Source organism: Salmo salar, chromosome ssa26 (genome assembly GCF_905237065.1).
Source record: "Salmo salar chromosome ssa26, Ssal_v3.1, whole genome shotgun sequence".
NCBI classification, from domain to species: Eukaryota; Metazoa; Chordata; class Actinopteri; order Salmoniformes; family Salmonidae; genus Salmo; species Salmo salar.
This window is the reverse complement of record NC_059467.1, coordinates 1855384-1880000: the sequence shown is the minus strand read 5'-3', so window position 1 is coordinate 1880000 and position 24617 is coordinate 1855384. Positions and strand designations below refer to the sequence as shown.

Here is a 24617-nt window from a genome sequence, read left to right as displayed (position 1 = left end):
AATGTTGAGATGTCTCTTATTTGATCTCTGAAGTGTTTATTTGGTCTGCAATTTCATAGGCTGGTAACTCTAATGAACTTATTCTGGGCCTCCTTTCCTGTGGCTCCTTTCTTCCTCATTGGCGTCAGTTTCAGCATAGCACTTGGTGGTTTTTGCAAATGCGCTTGAAGAAACGTTCAAAGTTACTGACATTTTCCGAATTGACTGACCATGTATTAAAGTAATGATGGACTGTCATTTCTCTTTGCTTATTTGAGCTGTTCTTGCCATAAGTGACTTGGTCTTTTACCAAATGGGGCTATCTTCTGTATACCACCCCTACCATGTCACAACACATCTGATTGGCTCAAATGCATTAAGAAGGAAAGAAATTCCTCTTTAAACTTTTAACAAGGCACGCCTGTTAATTGAAATGCATTCCAGGTGACTAACTCATGAAGCTGGTTGAGAGAATGGCAAAGGGTGGCTACTTTGAAGATTCTAAACACTTTTTTGTTGGTTACTACATGATTCTGTGTGTTATTTCATAATTTTGATGTCTACACTATTATTTTACAATGTAAAAATAAAGAAACCCTTGAATGAGTAGGTGTGTCCAAACTTTTGACTAGTACTGTATCTTTGATGATGATTGGGACCTGTTAGTGGTTGTTTTGTGATTTAAATTTTGTTGAAGGAAAAAAATATAGCTTTTTGGTTAGGGATTTTTTTTCTTAACTTTAGTCTCAATTTCATTTAAGCGTATTTACATTCACACTAAACCTTGACAGTAAATATTTTCTCTAGGGTTTTATTCAGTAGGGTGCACTGGAGCAAAACATTATTGCAACAGAAAACAACAAGCGTGTCTGATTGGACACGGGACAGGTTCAGGTAGACCCTCCCTGTTTTAGTGTTTTCTTACGTTTTTGTGACTTTTGAATGACCCAGGTCATCGTAGCTGGAGTCTAGACCACTGTCGTTGTCATGTTGATAATTCTCCTTTACAATGTGTCTTATAAATCAGTGGCTCTGTGAGACTTTGTTGGCTAACTGAATTGGTTCCCGCATCAGGTGGCGACGCTAACCAAAGTGCTGAATGTGACCACTATGACCAGGTAAAGCCTCCATTAGTGGTTTTGTAACTATATCTTCCAAATGGCATCCTATTCCCTTTATAGTAGTGATGCACGATATATCGGTGAAGATATCGGAATTGGCCGATTTTTAGCTAAAAATGCCAACATCGGTATCTGCCCGATGTCTAGTTTAACGGCGATGTTAAAAACCGATGTCAAAGCTGCCGTGCATACCTATATAACGTAGGTACATGACGTAATGTCGCCTCAAATTTTCAGCTAAACGTGCAACACATCATTCCTAACCTAGCCCACACAATGTTTGCTGTGTGGATCGCGCAGCCAACAAGTCGAGCAGTCGTTTGAACATTTCAGAGATACAACTCAATGGCGAAATCCATTATTGCCAAGATAATGGAATTCATTTGCCCTTGTCAATCAACCGTTCTCTGTCGTGGGTGATGTTGGCTTTCGCCGACTGGTCGGCACCGGTACACATTACCAAGTGCGCTATTTTTCAGATGTTGCCCTACCGGAGTTGCACAGTAATAGCATCACTGCCTTTAGCTTCACGACATGTATACTACGGAGCGCCGTTTGGGTCTTTGCGTGTCAAAAAAGATACAGTAGCACTGTCAAAGCTGTACAAAAAAGTCTGCAAACACCGGCCACGAAGGATGTGTTTACAATACCGCGTTGGTAATAAAGCACTCATTTAACAATTTTAGTTCAAGTTTTGTGGAAAAAGGACTGGGGGGGGGCGACATATTTCTCCCATGGGCAAAGAAATTCATAAGGGGTGATGGTTTTAATTAACAGTGATTTTGATCCAAATTATGCAAATTGTCCAAATCGATCATCAAGATATATGGATTTTTTTAAAATATGTTATTGGACAATAAACAGATGGCTTAACCTATACGGTCCAAATAATGATGATCCAAGCTTCTTTGAAAATATATATTAGAATTGATCAACTACAAGCAACACTAGACTCTTATTACGGTGGGAGATTTTAATACGAGGTTTTAATATGCTAGCGTCCCACCTGGCCAACATCCAGTGAAATTGCAGAGCGCCAAATTCAAAAACAGAAATACTCATAAAAATTCAGAATACATACAAGTGTTATACATGGGTTTAAAGATTAACTTCTTGTGAATCCAACCACGGTGTCATATTTCAAAAAGGCTTTACGGCGAAAGCGTACCATGCGATTTATTTGAGAACATCGCCCAGCAGACAAATCATTACAAACAGTAACCAGCCAAGTAGAAGAGTTACACAAGTCAGAAATAGAGAAGATTAATCACTTACCTTTGGTGATCTTCATATGGTTGCACTCAGAAGACATTCATTTACTCAATAAATGTTTGTTTTGTTTGATAAAGTCTCTCTTTATATCCAAAAACCTCAGTTTTGTTCACCTTTTCTTCAGTAATCCACAGGCTCAAATGCAGTCACAACAGGCAGACAAAAAATCCAAAATGTATCCGTGAAGTTCATAGAAACATGTCAAACGATGTTTATATTCAATCCTCAGGTTGTTTTTAGCCTAAATAATCGATATGTCAACCGGACAATAACGTCGTCAATATAAAAGGTAAACAAGAAAGGCGCGCTCTTGGGATTGCACATGAAATAGCTCTGTGAAACTTTAGGGTCCAGTCATTCAGACTGGTCTTACTCAGTCATTTTTCAGAATACAAGCCTGAAACAATTTCTAAAGACTGTTGACATCTAGTGGAAGGCATAGGAACTGCAATTTGAGTCCTGGATAACATTACAATGGATACTGTAATGGCATTGAATAGAAAACTACAAAAATAAAAAAAAATCCTACTTCCTGGATGGATTTTTCTCAGGTTTTCGACCTGCCAAATCAGTTCTGTTATACTCACAGACATTATTTTAACAGTTTTGGAAACTTTAGTGTTTTCTATCCAAATCTACCAATTATATGCATATCCTAGCTTCTGGGCCTGAGTAGCAGGCAGTTTAATTTGGGCACGCTTTTCATCCAATTCCGAATGCAGCCCCCTACCCAAGTGAAGTTAATCAAGCTAGTCGTCTTGACTACTTTCTTATGCCATTCTCTCTGGCACCAAAAGTTTAAAAAGTGTTGATAGGGGACAGAATGCGGTCAGATCATCACATAATTGGCATATATATTACTCTTACAGAATCTCCACGTGGGCGAGGATATTGGACATTTAATCAAAGCCTACTAGATGATAAATTGTTTAGAACTAGGACAGAAGAATGTAACTTGTTCAGACACAACAAAGGTACAGCAGATCCCCTTATTGTATGGGACACTTTTAAATGTGCCTTTTAGAGGCCATGCAATTCAGTACTCATCTATAAAACAAAATCAATTTAGATCAAAAGAGTCCATATTGAAGGACTAACAGTACAGTTAGATGGCAATAAAAACTGTACCATAGAGGCACAGAATAAGTTAGAGGAAAAACAAAAAGAAATGGAGGAACTTATTCAAGAAAGATCCAGTGTAATATATTATAAAAAATAAAGCGAACTGGATGGAATATGGGGAAAAATGCACCAAATTCTTTTTCAATCTTCAATATAGAAATGCTACCATAAATGTTTTATTGAAACTTGTTACAAATGATGGCGTCACGCATGATTCACCGAATTATATTCGGAGGAAGTAAAGTACTTTAAGGATATGTTTTCGTTTCAGTCTCCTCCATCTCCACTAACAAACTAATTGTATGGATTTTTTTTCCAAATAATAATGTAAAATTAACATCTGTACAGAAAGACTCATGTGAAGGCCAAATTACAGAGGAGGAACTTCTTGATGCAATTAAAGTCTTTAAGTCTGGGAAAACTCCAGGACTGGATGGCATACCAGTGGAGGTATACATAACTTTTTCTTGATATAGTCAGAGGACCATTATTAGCATGTTTTAACCACTCCTATATAAATGGTAGATTATCAGACACGCAACAAGAAGGCCTTATATCATTATTTCTGAAACAGGACCCAAGTGGTATATATAAATATCCAGTCCATTTAAATTGGAGACCTCTTACACTTCAGTGTTGTGGTGCAAAATCCTAGCAAAATGCTTTGGCCATAGAATTAAATAAGTATTGTCAGATGTTGTTCATCCTAATCAGACAGGTTTTTTACATGGACGATACATTGGAGATAATATAAGACAAGTACTGGAAACAATAGAACACTATGAAATATCGGGGACACCAGGCCTGGTTTTCATAGCTGATTTTGAAAAGGCTTTTGATAAAGTACGACTGGAGTTTATATATAAATGCTTAGAATATTTCAATTTTGGGGAATCTCTTTATAAAATGGGTTATGTATAGTATCCCTAGTTGTAAAATACTAAATAATGGCTAAATCTCAAAGTTTTAAACTATCTAGAGGAGTAAAACAAGGTTGTCCACGATCGGCATATCTATTTGTTATTGCCATCGAAGTGTTGGCTGTTAAAATTAGATCAAACAATAATATTAAGGGATTAGAAATCCGTGGCTTAAAAACTAAGGTGTTATTGTATGCTGATTCATGTTTTCTTTTAAAACCACAATTACAATCCATGGCCTCATAGAGGATCTAGATACTTTTGCTATCCTCTCTGAATTAAAACCAAATTATGATGAGTTCTATATTATGTATTGGATCACTAAATAAATGCAAATTGTACATTACCGTGTAGTTTACCAATTAAATGGTCTGACGGAGATGTGGACATACTCGGTATACAAATCCCAAAAGAAAGAAATGATCTCACGCCAATACATTTTTATAGAAAGTTAGCAAAAATAGATAAGATCTTGCTTCTGTGGAAAGGAAAATACCTGTCTATTTGTGGAAAAATCACCCTGGTTAACTCTTTAGTTATATCACAGTTGCCCTATATGCTTATGGTTTTGCCTACACCCAGTGACCTGCTTTCTAAATTATATGAACAAAAAATATTCAAATTTATTTGGAATGGCAAGCCAGACAAAATTAAAAGGGCCTATTTATATAACGAATATGAATTCGGAGGGCTGAAATGATTAAATATTAAAGCATTAGACCTTTCACAAAAGGCATCAGTCATACAAAAGTTATACTTAAATCCAAACTTGTTCTCTAGTAAATTGGTAGGAATGTCTCATCCTATGTTCAAGAATGGCCTATTTCCCTTTATTCAGATTACACCTGCTCACTTTGGGCTGTTTGAAAAGGAAATCATCTCCAAAATATTTTTTTTTTAAACAAGCATTAGAAAGTTGGTTGCAATTTCAGTTTAATCCACCTGAAAAGACAGAACAAATAATACAACAAATATTGTGGTTAAACTCAAATATACACCTTTTTTTTGTATAATTTTAGTGAATGATAACTCCACCAGTCCTATTTAAGATATGTCACACATGCAGCTAACACAGACATATGGAACTGTTTGCTCTACTCAAAATTACAACCAATTAGTTGCAGCATTACCACATAAATGGAAGAGACAAGTAGAAGGGAGAAAAAAGTAAGGAACTTGTATGTCGGCCCTGTATTAAAGAACGTAAATTGTTAAAGAAAAGTGTGATAAATAAAAACGTATACCAATTTCGTATAAGGACCAAAAAACTCACAGCTGTGCCATAAAATTGCTAAATAGTTCCATTCCATGGCACATGGTTTATGAATTGATACGCAAAACAATGCCGGGTTCAAAACTTAGAATTTTTCAATTTAAATTACTATACAAAATCTTGCAAACTATTCAGGTCCTGATGACACATCAAATAGTGTTATTTACATGCATCTTTTTTGACACGCAAAGACCCAAACGGCGTTCCATAGAAATCCTGGTTGAGAATGAAACGACTGAACAAATGAACAACCAAACAGCACAGCAAGTAAGTGAAAGAAATAGCCTTTGATTATGTTTTACTGGTAATGGGAACATATGTAAATGCCAACAAAATAACTTTTTGTTGTTGTGTGTGACCTTTTATTTAACTTGGCAAGGCAGTTAAGAACAAATTCTTATTTACATTGACGGCCTACACCGACCAAACCCGGACGACGCTGGGCCAATTGTGCGCCGCCCTATGGGACTTCCAATCACGGCTGGATGTGATACAGCCTGGATTCGAACCAGGGACTGTAGTGATGCCTCATGCTCAGATACAGTGCCTTAGACCGCTGCGTCCGTGTGTGTTTAACTATTTAACTGTACTAGAATGCTTAAGGCCGCTAACATTTTTAATATCGTTAAGGTCTTTTTTTTTGGGAAGGAAAATATTGGATATCGGCCAAAAATGTCATATCGATGCTTCACTACTTTATAGTGCACTATAATATAGGGAATAGGGTGCCATTTGGAACGCATAGCTGCCAACTGTCCTCAGCATTCAAGATGCTCACAGATCAATCGGCACAGTCTGTATACCAACGCTGTTTTCCTCGGCAGTGTCCAGAAAGAGACCATTCCTGTCCTCTTGTCTGGTCAAGACGCTGTCGTGCGCTCTCAAACAGGATCGGGTAGGATGCATTTCCAGCTCTTTATGCTTCCTTTTCATGATTGACTGCATATTATTTTTATATATTCCACATACAGTGCATTTGGAAAGTATTCAGATTCAGACTTTTTCCACATTTTCTTATATTACTGCCTTATTCTAAAATGGATTAAATACATTTTTTTACATCATCAATCCATACACAACCCCATAAAGGTTTTTAGACATTTTTGCAAGTATTCATACTCTGCTATGAGACTCGAAATTGAGCTCCGGTGCGTCCTGTTTCCACTGATCGTCCTTGATGTTTCTATAACTTCATCCACCTGTTGTAAATTCAAGGGATTGGACATGATTTGGAAAGGCACACACCTGTCTATATAAGGTCCCACAGTTGAGTGAAAACCAAGCCATGAGGTCGAGTGAATTGTCCGTTCGAGCTCCAAGACAGGATTTTGTTCGAGTTACAGATCTGGGGAAGCGTACCAAAAAATGTCTGCAGCATTGAAGGTCCTCAAGAACAGTGGCCTCTATAATTCTTAAATGGAAGAAGTTTGGAACCACCAAGACTCGGTTCACCTTAAGCACACAGCCAAGACAACGCAGGAGTGGCTCCGGGACAGGTCTCTGAATGTCCTTGAGTGGCCCAGCCAGAGCCCGGACTTGAACCCGATCAAACATCTCTGGAGAAACCTGAAAATACCTGTGCATTGACGCTCCCCATCCAACATGACAGTGCTTGAGAGGATCTGCTGAGAAGAATGGGATAAACTCCCCAAATACAGTTGTGCCAAGCTTGTAGCGTCATCCTGAGTAATGGGTTTGAATACTTAAATAAACTGAAATATCACATTTACATTTGTTATACATTTGCCAACATTTCTAAACATGTTTTTGCTTTGTCAGTATGGGGCATTGTGTGTAGATTGATGGGGGAAAAGAACAATTGAATCCATTTTAGAATACGTCCGTCACGTAACAATGTGGGAAAAAGTCAAGGGGCCTGAATACTTTCGGAGTGCGCTGTTTTCCTGTAGAGCCTAATTACCAGACGAGTTGTTTGGGGAATGGGAGAATGTTTTCTTATATATACATTGTACAGATTTAATCATTCAGCAACGTTGTTTGGAGAGGATGCAGATACTTTTTATTTTTAGAGCTTTGTATGAGTAATAGTCCTGAAGTGAAATGTTTTCCTTTTTGTACTGGAATGTCTAGGTAAAACGCTTGCCTACGGGATACCGCTTGTTCAGTCTTTACAAGCAGTGGAACCAAAAATTAAGGCAAGTACACTGATTTGTTTATTAAAATTAATTTTAAAAAGGTACATTTTATTTGCATGATATCCAGGGAACCGCTTTAATGTCAGAGAATGACCAGCTCATTGCCTAAGAATAGTGTGATCATGTAGGGTCTATATATATGTATGTGTGTGTGTGTGTGTATATATATATACATACATACATACATACATACATGCATGCCATGCATACATACATACAGTTGAAGCTGGAAGTTTACATACACTTAGGTTGGAGTCATTAACTCGTTTTTCAACCACTCCACATATTTCTTGTTAACAAACTATAGTTTTGGCAAGTCGGTTAGGACATCTACTTTGTGCATGACACAAGTAATTTTTCCAACAATTGTTTACAGACTATGTCACTTATAACTCACTGTATCACAATTCCAGTGGGTCAGAAGTTTACATACAGTAAGTTGACTTTGCCTTTAAACAGCTTGGAAAATTCCAGAAAATGTCATGGCTTTAGAAGCTTCTGATAGGCTAATTGACATACTTTGAGTCAATTGGAGGTGTACCTGTGGATGTGCCTCCTTTGCTTGACATCATGGGAAAATCAAAAGAAATCAGCCAAGACCTCAGGAAAAAAAATTGTAGACCTCCACAAGTCTGGTTCATTCTTGGGAACAATTTCCAAACACCTAAAAGGTACCACGTTCATCTGTACAAACAATAGTACGCAAGTATAAACACCATGGGACCATGCAGCCATCATACCGCTCAGGAAGGAGACGTGTTCTGTTTCCTAGAGATGAACGTACTTTGTTGCGAAAAGTGCAAATCAATCCCAGAACAACAGCAAAGGACCTTGTGAAGATGCTGGAGGAAACGGGTACAAAAGTATCTACATCCACAGCAAAACGAGTCCTATATCGACATAACCCGAAAGGCCGCGCTTGCTCCAAAACCGCCATAAAAAAGCCAGACTACGGTTTGCAACTGCACATGGGGACAAAGATCGTACTTTTTGGAGAAATGTCCTCTGGTCTGTGGAAACCAAAATATAGCTGTTTGGCCATAATGACCATCGTTATGTTTGGAAGAAAAAGGGGGAGGCTTGCAAGCTGAAGAACACCATCCCAACCGTGAAGCAAGGTGGTGGCAGCATCATGTTGTGGGTGTGCTTTGCTGCAGGAGGGACTGGTGCAAAATAGAGAGATATGTATTTAAGTCTATATTAAAAGATTAATGAAATCAGGAGGGAATGAGAAGGATCTCCCAGGAATCCTTCATCTTGGATTTCTGGAAAAAAATTGAAAAGTTTCCAGATTTGATACCCTATATCTGTGCCTAAACCTTCTGCATATCCTTTCTCCAGAGAGGGGATGGGCCTCTTGCTGTCATCGTGGTCCCCACCAGAGAGGTATGCCCCCAGGTCATTTTCTCTCTTCTCTCCCACTTGTTTTTCCATCTTTACTTTTCTAACCTGCCCAACTTCTCACCTGGGTGCATGTGTTATACAATGAGTCACTATGCAGTTGTCATTTGTACAACAAGCATACACACATAATGGATATTGAGTTTGAGTCGTAACCATTTTGATTTCTTCTTGATTTTTGTTCCCCTCAGCTGGCCCAGCAGAGCTTTCAGATCTTCCAGAAGCTCCTCAAGGTACAGTAAGGTTGTGCCCCAAATGACACCCTATTCCTTTCTAGCCCCAAATGACACCCTATTTCCTTTCTAGTGCACTTCTTTTGACCAATTTTCATAGAGCTCTGGTCAGAGTATAGCACTATGTAGGGAGTAGGGGTGCGTTTTGGGATGCATCCCTAGTTTCTCTGCCCAGCAAAGCATTGGGATGTGATGGGCTCTTTTCCCCTGGCTGTCTGCTTATTGTACTGTACCTTCTTTCCCATCCCTCTCCTCTTGCCAGCCTTTCACGTGGATCGTGCCTGGAGTCCTGATGGGAGGAGAGAAGAGGAAGGCAGAGAAAGCCAGGTTTTTTTCCCCGTTGATTGACTTTTGGTAGCATATTGTTTTGAAAGGAGAAGCTTTCACTATAATTGGTGTCAGTGGATCCAACCTAGGCTGTGTGTGTGCTTACAATCCTATCTGTCTGTGTTTAGGCTGCGTAAAGGGATTAACATTCTGATCACCACGCCGGGCCGACTGGTGGACCACATCAAGAACACTCTGAGCATAGCCTTCAGCGCTGTCCGGTGGCTCATCCTGGACGAGGCTGACCGGTACACACACACACTCTTTGACCTCTATGTTAGGGCTTAAGGCCCTCAGTTGTTGGCATTTACTTCTTCCTGCCAACACTACATTGTGTATCTGGCTTTGCTTTATGGTGAATGAGTGGTTCTGTGTCTGTCGGGTGTAGGATTCTGGACCTGGGCTTTGAGAAGGACCTGACAGTGATCCTCAATTCCTTGAATGCCACTGGACCTCCCAGGCAGAACGTGCTCCTGTCTGCTACTCTCACAGATGGTAAACTGCCCAAGTGTCTCGAATAAGACCTGAGTCCTGTTTGTCAGGCACCAAATGGAATGAAATGGGGAGGAACTGCATTTTACATTTTAGTCATTTAGCAGACTTATCTTATCCAGAACGACTATCAGTAGTGCGTGCATACATTTTTCATACTGGTCAATTGTGGGAATCGAACCCACAACCCTGGCGTTGCAAGCGCCGTGCTCTACCAACTGAGCCACACGGAATCATCATCATTACTTTGGGTGTAATCATTAGTGCACACTGTAACGTTTTGCAACAGAAAAATTTACATTTCTTCTTGGACAAGTTCATGTTAGTCCCTCCCTAATATGGTCTGTTTGGTCCCAGCTAACTGGGACTGCGGGCCACAGGCCAATCTGATCAGTCTGTGTGTGACAGCTGCTATATCAGCTCTCTTGTGGACCAATAGAACATACACTTCCCTCAATATATATTTAGACAGTAAAGCTAACATTTTAAATTTGTCTCAATACTTCAGCATTTTAGATTTGAGATCAAATTAGGCGACAGTACAGAATGTCACCTTTTTTTATTTTAGGGTATTTTCATACATATCTGTTTTTACTGTTTTAGAAATTAAAGCGCTGTATCTAGTGCCCCCAATTGAAGAAGGAATAAGTAGTTGGCCATATTTACTTAGTGTATTAAAGCAGTCAAAAGTTTAGCATTTGTTCCCTTATTACTTGCACTCAATGACTTATCAATGACCCAAGCCCAGCTCAGTTAATCCCTACCATTGTGTTGCTGAGTTGTCATAATGCTTCAGCAAATATAAATTATACCAGGGGCGTTCCCTGTGGCTCAGTTGGTAGAGCATGGGGTTTGCAACGCCAGCATGGTGTGTGCAATGCCAGGGTTGTGGGTTCGATTCCCAGTACAAAAAAAAATAAAAAATGCATGAAATGAAATGTATGCATTCACTACTGTAAGTCGCTCTGGATAAGAGCGTCTGCTAAATGACTAAAATGTAAATGCGTTGGTAGACACAATGTGAGTAACATAATTTATGTTCATCTAACTGCCCTGAATGCCTCTGCTGATCCTTCAGCGATTGAATGCAGTAATCATGTGCAGATGAACCAGAGTTATACTGTTAGCACTGAGGTGGTGTGGCCTAGTAGGAAGTCCCTATGTGTGCAGCTCCCCCTGCACTAACGTAAATAACATGAGCATGTCTACAGTGCATTTGGAAAGTATTCAGACCCCTTGACTTTTTCTACATTTTGTTACATTACAGCCTTATTCTAAAATTGAGGAAAAAGACAATTTAGAACTTGTTAGGGATAGGGGGCAGTATTTGGAATTTTACATGACTGAGGTGTCCAAAGTAAACTGCCTGTTACTCAGGTCCAGAAGCTAGGACATGCATATGCATGGTAGAATTGGATAGAAAACACTCAAGTTTCTAAAACTGTTAATTATGTCTGTGAGTATAACAGAACTGATTTTGCAGGCGAAAACCCGAGGACCAATTTTATTTCTGTTGACCTGCCAGCCAATTCCAAGCTTAAGCTATTGAAACCAAAGACTTCCGCCTCCCAAATTGCAGTTTCTATGGCTTCCATTAGATTTCAACAGTCTTTATACATGGTTTCAGGCTTATATTCTGAAAAACCAATGAGGAATAGTTGTTTATCCTCAGGAAGTCCCATGGCAAAACTTGTCTCATTGCGCGTGTGACCGAGGGAGTGCGCTGCGTTCTTTTCCTTTCCTGTTGAAAATAGTTCGCTCCGTATGAAATATTATTGTTTATTTAGATATTAGAGTACCTAATAATGAATTAGAAACGTTGTTTTGATTTGTTTGGATAAACTTTACTGGTAACTTTTGGAATTCCTATGTCTGCATTCTGAACGGGTGGATTACTGAACTCAATGACGCCTACTAAACGGACTATTTGGGATATAAATAAGGAATTTATCAAACAAAACGACCATGCATTGTGTTCCTGGGACTCTAGTGATTGCGATCAGAGGAAGATCTTCAAAAGTAAGTCACTTATTTTATTGCTATTTGGGATTTTGTGACACCTGTGCTTGTTTGGATAATATGCTTGTATGATACTTGTATTATCATGAAGCATTAATATTACGTTTCTGTATTTTAAATTTGGCGCTCTGCAATTTCACCGGATGTTGTCGAGGTGGGTCGCTAGCGGGACCCCTGCGCCAGAAAGGTTAATCTACACACGATACCCCATAATGACAAAGCGAAAACAAGTTTTTATACGTTGTTGCAAATGTATAAAAAATAAGGTTTAGGTTCAGGCTCAGAATTAGAAGAACAGTCATCCGAGATGTCATGATTAATTTCTTCCCCATCTGAGTCAAATTTTACAAATGTATACATAAAAAAACATCTGTCACATTTACACAAGTATTCAGTCCCTTTACTCAGTACTTTGTTGAAGCACCTTTGGCAGCGATTACAGCCTCTTCTTGGGTATGACGCTACAAGCTTGGCACACCTGTATTTGGAGTTTCTCCCATTGTTCTCTGCAGACCCTCTCAAGCTCGGTCAGGTTGGATGGGGAGCATGGCTGCACAGCTGTTTTCAGGTCTCTCCAGAGATGTTTGATCGGGCTCTGGCTGGGCCGCTCAAGGACATTCAGAGACCTGTCCCGAAGCCACTCCTGCGTTGTCTTGGCTGTGTGCTTAGTTAGGGTCGTTGTCCTGTTGGAAGGTGAACTTTTCCCCAGTCGGAGATCCTGAGTGCTCTGGAGCAGGTTTTCATCAAGTATCTCTCTAATTTGCTCGGTTAATCTTTTCCTCGATCCTGACTAGTCTCCCAGTCGCTGCCGCTGAAAAACATCCCCACAGCATGATGCTGCCACCACCATGCTTCACCGTAGGGATGGTGCCAGGTTACGTCCAGATGTGACGCTTGGCATTCAGACCAAAGAGTTCAATAGTTGGTTTCATCAGACCAGACAGTCTTTCTCATGGTCTGTGAGTCCTTTAGGTGCCTTTTGACAAACTCCTAGTGGTCTGTCATATGACTTATACTGAGGAGTGGCTTCCGTCTGGTCACTCTACCATAAAGGCCTGATTGGTGGAGTGCTGCAGAGATGGTTGTCCTTCTGGAAAGTTCTCTCATCTCCACAGAGGAACTCTGGAGCTCTGTCAGTGACCATCAGGTTATTGGTCACCTCCCTGACCAAGGCCCTTCTCCCCCGATTGCTCAGTTTGGCCGGGCGGCCAGCTCTTGGAAGAGTCTTGGTGGTTCCAAACTTCTTCCATTTGAGAATGATGGAGGCCACTGTTCTTGGACTTTCAATGCTGCAGACATTTTTTGGTGCCCTTCTCCAGATCTGTACCTCAACAGAATCCTGTCTCGGAGCTCTACTGACAATTCCTTCGACCTCATGGCTTGGTTTTTGCTCTAACATGCACTGTCTAGTGATGCACCGATATGACATTTTTGGCTGATACCGATGTCCGATATTTTCCTTGCCAAAAAAAAAAACGATACAGATAACCAATATTTAAAATTTCTGCCGCCTTTCAAGCATTCTAGTACAGTTAAATAGTTAACACACACACAGACAAAGAGGCCTAAGGCACTGCATCTCAGTGCAAGAGGCGTAACTACAGTCCCTGGTTCGAATCCAAGCTCTATCACATCCGGCTGTGATTGGGAGTCCCATAGGGTGGTGCACAATTGGCCCAGCGTCGCCGGGGTAGGCTGTCTTTGTAAATAAGAATTTGTTCTTAACTGACTTGCCAAGTTAAATGAAGGTTACACACACACACCATACTGACCAAAAAATTATTTTGTTGGCATTTACAGTTGAAGTCGAAGTTTACATGCACCTTAGCCAAATACATTTAAACTCAGTTTTTCACAATTCCTGACATTTAATCCTTGTAAAAATTCCCTGTCTTAGGTCAGTTAGGATAACCACTTTATTTTATGAATGTGAAATGTCAGAATAATAGTTGCGAGTGATTTATTCTCAGCTTTTATTTCTTTCATCACATTCCCATTTGGTCAACATGGGTTAAACATTTTGGGTAGCCTTCCACAAGCTTCCCGCAATAAGTTGGGTGAGTTTTGGCCCATTCCTCCTGACAGAGCTGGTGTAACTGAGTCAGGTTTGTAGGCGTCCTTGCTCGCACACGCTTTTTCAGTTCTGCACACAAATTTTCTATAGGATTGAGGTCAGGGCTATGTGATGGCCACTCCAACACCTTGACTTTGCTGTCCTTAAGCCATTTTGCCACAACGTTGGAAGTATGCTTGTCCATTTGGAAGACCCATTTGCGACCAAGCTTTAACTTCCTGACTGATGTCTTGATGTTGCTTCAATATATCCACATAATTTTCCTTCCTAATGAAGCCATCTATTTTGTGAATTGCACCAGTCCCTCCTGCAGCAAAGCACCCCCACAACATGATGCTGCCACCCCCGTGCTTCACGGTTGGGATGGTGTTCTTCAGCTTGCAAGCTTCCCCCTTTTTCCTCCAAACATAACAATGGTCATTATGGCCAAACAGTTCTATTTTTGTTTCATCAGGCCAGAGGACATTTCTCCAAAAAGTACGATCTTTGTCCCCATGTGCAGTTGCAAACCATAGTCTGGCTTTTTTATGGCGGTTTGGGAGCAGTGGGTTCTTCCTTGCTGAGCGGCCTTTCAGGTTATGTCAGTATAGGACTCGTTTTACTGTGGATATAGATACTTTTGTACCTGTTTCCTCGGCATCTTCACAAGGTCCTTTACTGCTGTTCTGGGATTGATTCGCACTTTTCGCACCAAAGTACGTTCATCTCTAGGAGACAGAACGCACCTCCTTCCTGAGCGGTATGACGGCTGCATGGTCCCATGGTGTTTATACTTGCGTACTATTGTTTGTACAGATGAACGTGGTACCTTCAGGCGTTTGGAAATTGCTCCCAAGGATGAGCCAGACTTGTGGAGGTCTACCATTTTTTTCTGAGGTCTTGGCTGATTTCTTTAGATTTTCCCATGATGTCAAGCAGAGAGGCACTGAGTTTGAAGGTAGGCCTTGAAATACATCCGCAGGTACACCTCCAATTGCCTCAAATTATGTCAATTAGCCTATCAGAAGCTTCTAAAGGCATGACATTTTCTGGAATTTTCCAAGCTGTTTAAAGGCACAGTCAACTTAGTGTATGTAAACTTCTGACCCACTGGAATTGTAATACAGTGAAATAATCTGTCTGTAAACAATTGTTGGAAAAATGACTTGTCTTGCACAAAGTAGATTTCCTAACCGACTTGCCAAAACTGTGGTTTATTAACGAGAAATTTGTGGAGTGGTTGAAAAGCGAGTTTTAATGACTCCAACCTAAGTGTATGTAAACTTCCGACTTCAACTGTACATATTTAGGGGAGTGTATATGACAACGGACTTTGGATTGCACATTTTGTATGATATTTTACAAGACAATGATGTGTATGACACACTAACACTGTGTGTGTGCCTGGCATAGAGATGAGTATACAGTGCCTTCAGAAAGTATTCATACCTCTTGACTTATTCCACATTTTGTTGTTACAGGCTGAATTTAAAATGAATTAAATTGAGATTGTGTCTCTGTTTCTCACTGTTCTAATTCATGTTGTGGTGGCAGGCTTATCCCGGTTAGCTGGGATCAGCATGAAGGAGCCGGTCAGCATCCAGGTGGGGGAGAACTCGGGGGGATCAACGAGCTGACTCCGGACCCCACCACAGCCCAAGGCAAATCGGACCGCTTTGCTGTACCCGAGAGGCTGCAGCAGCACATGGTGGTGGTTCCCAGCAAACTAAGGCTGGTCTGCCTGGCAGCCTTCATTCTGTCCAAGTGCAAGGTAAGCACAGTCTGGTATTGGGTGTATATTCCTCTAGATGCTGATCTGGTCTTGTGTCAGTTTTAGTGTTTCTCTCACTAATGATTGAGATTAGGCTTGGGGGATGTGAAGGTGGTCCTAGATCTGTGCCTGGGAGAAACTTCTCCCCAGAATGCACAGTCCACATGCAGATAGCAAACCCCCAAATATTAATATCAATGTTATTGTTCATGTTAAATCGGGGAGCTTTATTAGTCTTACCATTCTGGGAAACTAAGTAGGGATGTTAATAGTTTAGCTTCTGAAAATTACATTTGACCAGTCATGCTTATTGGTCTGTAGGTTAATTTGCATAATTTGGTGGAATTGAATTGGCGCGTGTGTATTTTCGTTAGTCGTCATGCATCTTATGACACATGCACAGCATACAGAGCTTAGTTTGAGGAGTGGAATATCCTACCACCTGTCAGACAGCGCGAGATTAGATCCTTAGTGGAGTGAAACTTGCTTTTTGTAAGCCCAGTCACTGCGCAACAATTCTAAATGAAATCGCGTGTTTCTCTCCTGTTCTATTGGTTTTCATAACTTTCTTTCGTTGCCCAGAAGCCAAAGGCCCCATCTTAGTCATATTACCAAAGCATCCTAGTTGTTATAGATTCCCCTTCTTTCTAAGTTTGTAACAGAGATTTTCATCTGTCACATATGGAACCGCTCGCATTAGGTGTGCTGTTTCGAGTGGTGTTTTCCCCCGAATTGCATTTTGGCAAATGTTTAATGCCTTTTTTATATATATATATATATATTATATATATATATATATTGCTACTGCTTCATTACAGGAGTTGCTAGGCTTGCTTTTGTCGCATTTTCCATTAAGCTCTTAAGGGAAACTGTCCGGTCCTTGTGTGCATGCCTAGTATCAGAGAGGAAGAGGCGATGCGAGAGGTTTCACTCTCTCCAAAATAAGCCCAATGCGTTTCTATGTCGCCTGCCTTCCAGCCTTGTAACATTGTTAGGGCGGCGAAATAAGCGTCTCGTCATTATATACAGATCTCTAATAGTATTTTCTGTTGGTCACGTCGTTTTACTGTTTAGATTTTTTTTTACTGTTTGTTAACCGGTTAATGAGATTTTGTTATTCGACAGCAAAAGTGACTGAAATTTGCATCCCTAAAGTAAAGGATATGCACATTGTCCCATTTTATATTATGGCTGTGTTTATCCTCTCTTACCCCTGCAGTTTGAGAAGGGTCACAAGATAATTGTGTTTGTGTCGAGTTGTGAGGCAGTGGAGTTCCTGCTGATCCTTTTCAACGCCGTGCTCTCTGGGCCAAAAGCCAAACAGCAGCCTCTGCTCAGCTTCTTCCGTCTCCACGGCAACATGAAGCAGGAGGTGAGACACTACTTTTTTAACCTACCATGTACCCATGTGACTGTTGCATGGGAGTACAGGACAGTTACGTTTTTACATTTGTGCTACACAAGCATCACTCCCAGGTCCTTCTCTGGAGAAGCAGCACAGTCTTTCCAATGAAGGCTGCTTTTAGTCAGGGTCAGAGAGTGGCTATACCATGCCCTGTGTTGCCACTAACCAGCTGGTGTAGTGTGGCAGTCACCAGGCCATGCCCTGTGGCTGTACCCGGGGAGGAGCTGAGGGCTAATGCCCTGCCCAGTGTTCACCCCTGTCCCAGGGCCGCTAATGACAGTCAACGGGGGCTGCCCATATGGCACCTCTGGGGGCGTGGGACTGGAGATGGGCAGTGGGCACAAGCTCTGGTTAGATATTAAAGAGGAATGGGTCAGGTGGTAGTATGGACGGCAGAGGCTGTCATCAAGGCTGGATCTACATCTCAAATGGCACCCTATTCCATATATAGTGCACTGCTTTGGTCAAAAGTAGTGCACTATGTTGGGGATAGGATGCCATTTGGGATTCGGACAAAGTTATTATGGATGTGTTTGGAAATAGGAATGCACAGGCTGGGCACCTTACAACTGCTCCTGTGACGAGGATGGCAGGTGATACAGCTGTTATTGCACCTAAAACAGATTTCCCTCCACAAATACCCTTTATGGATTTTGGTGTTGTCTTATATGGGCAAATCATTTTTTACCTGTACAAAATGTAACAACAAACTTTATTTTTAACAGGAAAGGACAGAAGTTTTCCAAGAGTTCTCTCTCTGCAAGACTGGAATTCTGCTCTGTACGGTAAGCCAGCTCAACATTTGAGACACTGCCTGGGCCTACATGACGCCAGATATCTTCCTGCGGGTTGAGGGGAAACGGTTAAATGAACTTCTATGGGCTACGTGGGACGCTAGCGGCAAATTCAGGGCGGCAAATTCAAAAACAACAAAATGTCATAATTCAACTTTCTCAAACATCCAACTATTTTACACCATTTTAAAGATGCACTTCTCCTTGATGTAACCACATTGTCCGATTTCAAAAAGGCTTTACAGCGAAAGCAAAAACATTAGATTATGTTAGGAGAGTACATAGACAAAAATAATCACACAGCCATTTTCCAAGCAAGGACATGTGTCAATAAAACCCAAAACACAGCTAAATGAAGCACTAACCTTTGACGATCTTCATCAGATGACACTCCTAGGACATTATGTTACACAATACATGTATGTTTTGTTCGATAAAGTTCATGTTTATATCCAAAAACAGCATTTTACATTGGCGCGTGATGTTCAGAAAATGTATTCCCACCAAAACATCCGGTGAATGTGCACATCAATTTACAAACATACTCATCATAAACGTTGACAAAACATATAACAATTATTTAAAGAATCATAGATAGACTACTCCTGGATGCAACCGCTTTGTCAGATTTTAAAATAGCTTTACGGAGAAAGCACATTTGTCAATATTCTGAGTACATAGCTCAGCCATCACAGAGAGCTATACAGACACCCGCCAAGTTCGGGGCAACCTAAACTCAGAATTAGTATTATAAATATTCTCTTACCTTTGCTGATCTTCTTCAGAATGCACTCTCAGGACTGCTACTTCCACAAGAAATGTTGTTTTTGTTCGAAATAATCCATATTTATGTCCAAATACCTCCGTTTTGTTCGTGCGTACAGATCACTTATCCAAAGGCATAACACGCGAGCGCGGAACCAGAGACGAAAAGTCTAAATGTTCCATTACCGTACTTAGAAGCATGTCAAACGCTGTTTAAAATCAATCTTTATGGTATTTTTAACGTAAAATTGCGATAATATTCCAACCGGACAATAGCATATTCATTCAAGAAGAAAAAGAAGGAACGGCGCACTCTTGTGACCGCGCATATCCAATCCCTTTGTTGCCAGGCAGACCACTCAGTAACTGAGCTCCTATACTCTGCCCAGTGACAGGAGAATGCTCAAACCACTTTCTGAAGGCTTTTGACAGCCAATGGAAGCCTTGGGAAGTGCAACGTAACCCCACAGACACTGTAGTGTCGAAAGGGACTAGAAAGAACTACAATTCTCAGATCCTCCACTTCCTGGTTGACTTTTTCTCTGGTTTTTGCCTGCCATATAAGTTCTGTTATTCTCACAGACACCATTCAAACAGTTTTAGAAACTTCAGAGTGTTTTCTATCCAAATCTACTAATAATATGCATATTCTAGTTTCTGGGCCAGAGTAGTAACCTGTTTAAATTGGGTACGTTTATCATCCGGCCGTGAAAATACTGCCCCCTAGCCCAGACAAGTTAAATAATGACTGTCGTACCAGGTCTAAATTGTGCAGCCCTGGGTCCCAGGCAGCGAGTGGCCTGAGCATCAGCCCCTGTTTGCTGGAAGGAAAATACAGAATATCCCTGCCCTGCGGGAACCAGCCCAGCTTCTCTTTCCATTAGCTTTGCCATTTTGCTAAAAAGTTCCCTAGGCAACCGAGCTTGCCATGGACTTAAACCCAGAACTGTTGCGCCTCAAAATCATTTTCACTTGATGTTGTGAAAGGTTGCATGGCCAGTTCTTGTCATCCTTCCTTACACCTCTCCCCCCCTCTGTCTCTCTGTTTCTCACTTCTCCCCCCCATCTCCTTCACTACTTGATTGGTCATTCAATTCATTTGCTTAGTTCCTAGATATTTGTCCTTTCGTTTGGACTTGCATTCCTTCAACTAGCCACTGAGGCACACCATCCCACGATGTCAAAACAATATCAACAATGACAACTTCATTTTGGGGAAATGAAATGTGTGTGAATGAGAGACCCCTTAATGCTAAATGACGAGGCTGAATAAATAAGTGGTTCTAATCTGTCTGACAGGCTGGCATGGCCCAGCACTGGCCTCCATCTGTACTGGCTGGCCAGGCCAGCATCGCTACTCCACCCCTCCCCAGGCAGTCCAGTGTGCCCGGCCAATACACAGCTCATCCTGGCCCTGCCATTGGCAACCGAAGGCCCAGAGCTCCATGCAGCATCTTCCCTCTTCCTAGCACTCCAATATCAGTTATTTATTTATATTATAAGCTACAGCAGCGCAGCTGGCCACAAACCACAATGGCCTCCCAGACCAATAAAGACAATGGCCTTTTTGAAATGTTAGCCCATTTCAAACAAACTCCTGTGCGTGCACACAGTCATCTAGCCCAACTGTGTGTGTTTGTAGTGAGAGACAGTGGTATTTGACCAGGAAAATGTAATTCTTATAGGGCCACTATAAATTTGACCTAAAAGTCAGAGGGTTGGTTTCAGGCTTGCATTGGGAGGTCCACGACATCACAATCAATATTTTTTTTTTTCTCCAGGATGTTGCAGCACGTGGACTTGACATGCCTCAGGTGACATGGATTGTACAGGTAAAATTCTAATATAAGAACATTACTGTCCATAGAGGGATTCCAAGTGACATGTCAGATATTTGTATTTAAATTAGTAATGTGTGCGTCTGTGTGTTTCAGTACAACCCTCCAACCACTCCAGCAGAGTACGTGCACCGCGTCGGGCGAACTGCCCGTATAGGAGCTAAGGGAAGCAGCCTTCTCTTTCTCACCCCTGCTGAAATGTCCTATGTCACTTCCCTGGCAAATCACAATATCAGGTAGGTCTGTGGATGATCACTCAACATCCCTTCTCTAACCCGTGTGCCCATGTTCAATCTTTTTATTGTGTGACACATCTCCACACAGTCTGTCTGCGTCCCCAACTTTAAAGTTAGTCTTATTTGGACTTTTCTATGCTCCATACAAGACCGTGAAACACTTTTCTCTCCCAGTCCTGTTATCATACACGTCGTCTCTGGTTTTACTTTGTGCCACACACACACACACACACACTAATGCTTCATTCCCAAGCTCTCCGTGTAGCCCGGCTGAATCGTCTGGGCTGATCGATCTCTGTGAAGGGAAGCAACTGACAGCCACTGAGCAGAGCCAGCCAGAGCTGTCACCCTCTATGGTCATGTGCCTACCAGGACTAGACTAATCACACACCGCCACTGCTCACAACGTCATTTACCACAAGCTACATGACAGCCTGCTGGTGGGGTGGGGGGGACATTGGCCATTGCGGAACATCCCGCACCCCACGTCTATTTCTATGGGCACAAGCACTGTTCATGACACAAACTGTTCACACCCCTCTTGTTGGTGGAGAGAGTTTAACAGGTTTAAAGCTTATTTCCTGCAATTCTACACATTATGTCATTGGGGTGCAATTCTGTACGTTTTGCCATGTCTATTGTGTATTCATGTTATATTTGAGTGACACAAAAATTACAACTGTCTATGGGCAATTAAAATATAAAAAATAAATAAACGTTAGCTGACATGGGCTGGTTGATCTGGACATTCTGACAAGTTATAAATGGCTTTCTAAGGTATGCAATGACTAACATGACAAGAGTAACTGATGATGCACTACCCAATTTCGAAATGGCACCTTGTGCATTCTACTATTACAACTTTCAAGAGTAAGTTTAAACCCAGACTCTGTTTAAAATAAAAAAATACAAACTTCCTCTTTGGGGGGGGGGTGCCCCCCTGCCGACCCCACAGTTTGGGAACCACTGTGCTATAGGACTATTAAAAGGGTTTAGGACGAGGGAGTAAGACATCCGGAGAGATCCAATAGAAAGTCATACTACAAAAGTCTCACTACTTTGCGTCTTTAGAACAAGCACCCGTTTGAGGCTAAGTCACAATGTTTGTATTTCCCCAAATGTACGTACTTGGTAGTTTTTTGAAAGCAGTCCACAGTGGAACTCAGGGTGTCTGGGGTGTATTCACTAGGAACCAAATGTAACCATAGGGGCCGAAAAATGGAATGGACCTACCGGAATTTGTCCAATAAACTCTTGTTTTTGTTACAAAATGTTTTCTGCATCAAAACAGTTTGCTACGGTTTGCACAGTGCACTAATGAATACACCCCTGTTGTCAACTGTTCCTCCAGCCTGTCCGAAATGAAGATGGAGATGATTCTGTCAACGCTAATGCTGGACAACCGCTTCAAAGTCAGGGGAAAGTATGACGGCAAGGTGAGGGAGCAACAAGCTCAACACATTTTTATACTTATATGACTATATTCAGCTTTCACCAATGTTCAAAGTGCTTTCCTTCTGGTCAGTTCAATCCACATAACTTGTGTGTGTTGTGCACCTGTGTGTGTCTGTAGATGTCTTCCGGGGCTCTGGAGCAGGAGGTGCGGGATAGAGCAACTGTCCTACAGACGGAGTTTGAGAATGCTGTCCATAACGACGTCGACTCTGTCCAAGCAGCCAAGAGAGGTTTTTTAAATTTGTTAAAAATTTGCACACAAGAAAAAACAAGGCAATAAGATGAGAGTTTAAAGACAAAGGAAAACTGCAGGAGAGGAGGGAAAAAAAGATGGGATAGTATGGCACCTCCCCCTTTCCATTTTAAAACTGAATCCTAACATTAAAGAAAAACAAATAGTTGGGAATAACACAAAGGAAAATACCAGATTTAAGCACATGGGTAAAAATTAGAGGTCGACCGATTATGATTTTTCACCGCCGATACCAATTTGTTGGAGGACCCAAAAAAACCCGGTGCCGATTAATCGGCCGATTTAAAATAAAAAAAATAAAAAAAAATATATATATATATATATATATATATATATATATATATATATATATATATATATAATAATAATAATTAAAAAAAAAAAAATTTTTTTTTATTTTAATTTTCTTATTTTAAATTTTTCTTATTTTGTATTATTTATTTGTAATAATGACAATTACAACAATACTGAATGAACACTTATTTTAACTTCTTTGGGATAGGGGGCAGTATTTTCACGGCCGGATAAAAAACGTACCCGATTTAATCTGGTTACTACTCCTGCCCAGAAACTAGAATATGCATATAATTAGTAGATTTGGATAGAAAACACTCAAGTTTCTAAAACTGTTTGAATGGTGTCTGTGAGTATAACAGAACTCCTATGGCAGGCCAAAACCTGAGAAGATTCCATGCAGGAAGTGCCCTGTCTGATAATTTGTTGTCCTTCTGTTGCATCTATCGACATTACAGCATCTGTGCTGTAACGTGATACTTTCTAAGGCTTCCATTGGCTCTCTAAAGCCGCCAGAAAGTGGAATGGGGTGGCTGCTGTCTCTGGGCAAAGTACAGCAGCTCTGTTTGTGAGTGGTCAGCCTGGGGACAGTGAGACGAGCTGCGCGGTCACGAGACTTCTCAATTTTTTTCTTTCAGTCTTTGAATGAATACAACGTTGCCCGGTTGGAATATTATCGCTATTTTACGAGAAAAATAGCAAAAAGATTGATTTTAAACAGCGTTTGACTGCTTCTAAGTACGGTAATGGAATATTTTGAATTTTTTGGTCACGAAATGCGCTCGCGCGTCACCCTTCGGATACTGACCTGAACGCACGAACAAAATGGAGGTATTTGGATATAACTATGGATTATTTGGAACCAAAACAACATTTGTTGTTGAAGTAGAAGTCCTGGGAGTGCATTCTGATGAAGAACAGCAAAGGTAATCCAATTTTTCTAATAGTAATTCTGAGTTTAGGTTGTCCCAAACTTGGTGGGTGTCAAATTAGCTAGCCGTGATGGCCGAGCTATGTACTCAGAATATTGCAAAATGTGCTTTCGCCGAAAAGCTATTTTAAAATCGGACATAGCGATTGCATAAAGGAGTTCTGTATCTCTAATTCTTAAAATAATTGTTGTGTATTTTGTCAACGTTTATCATGTAATTTAGTAAATTCACCGGAAGTTTTCGGTGGGTATGCTAGTTCTGAACATCACATGCTAATGTAAAAAGCTGTTTTTTGATATAAATATGAACTTGATTGAACAAAACATGCATGTATTGTATAAATAATGTCCTAGGAGTGTCATCTGTTGAAGATCATCAAAGGTTAGTGCTGCATTTAGCTGTGGTTTGGGTTTATGTGACATGCACTGCTCAACAAAATAAAGGGAACACTTAAACAACACAATGTAACTCCAAGTCAATCACACTTCTGTGAAATCAAACTGTCC

At 40.9% G+C, this 24617-nt stretch overlaps 1 protein-coding gene across 1 annotated transcript in view; it reads left to right on the top strand.

Moving 5' to 3' along the window:
* The window catches only part of ddx31 (DEAD (Asp-Glu-Ala-Asp) box polypeptide 31), a 74452-nt gene that overhangs the window by 8859 nt on the left and 40976 nt on the right, over nucleotides 1–24617 (top strand). Inside the window, 16 exon segments of the mRNA XM_014174817.2 lie at nucleotides 1054–1097; nucleotides 6512–6582; nucleotides 7779–7843; nucleotides 9185–9229; nucleotides 9436–9477; nucleotides 9740–9804; nucleotides 9933–10052; nucleotides 10193–10299; nucleotides 15923–15985; nucleotides 15988–16139; nucleotides 17359–17511; nucleotides 18270–18329; nucleotides 20885–20935; nucleotides 21038–21177; nucleotides 22529–22613; nucleotides 22751–22862. Of these exon segments, the coding sequence (XP_014030292.2) occupies nucleotides 1054–1097; nucleotides 6512–6582; nucleotides 7779–7843; nucleotides 9185–9229; nucleotides 9436–9477; nucleotides 9740–9804; nucleotides 9933–10052; nucleotides 10193–10299; nucleotides 15923–15985; nucleotides 15988–16139; nucleotides 17359–17511; nucleotides 18270–18329; nucleotides 20885–20935; nucleotides 21038–21177; nucleotides 22529–22613; nucleotides 22751–22862 (1375 nt within the window).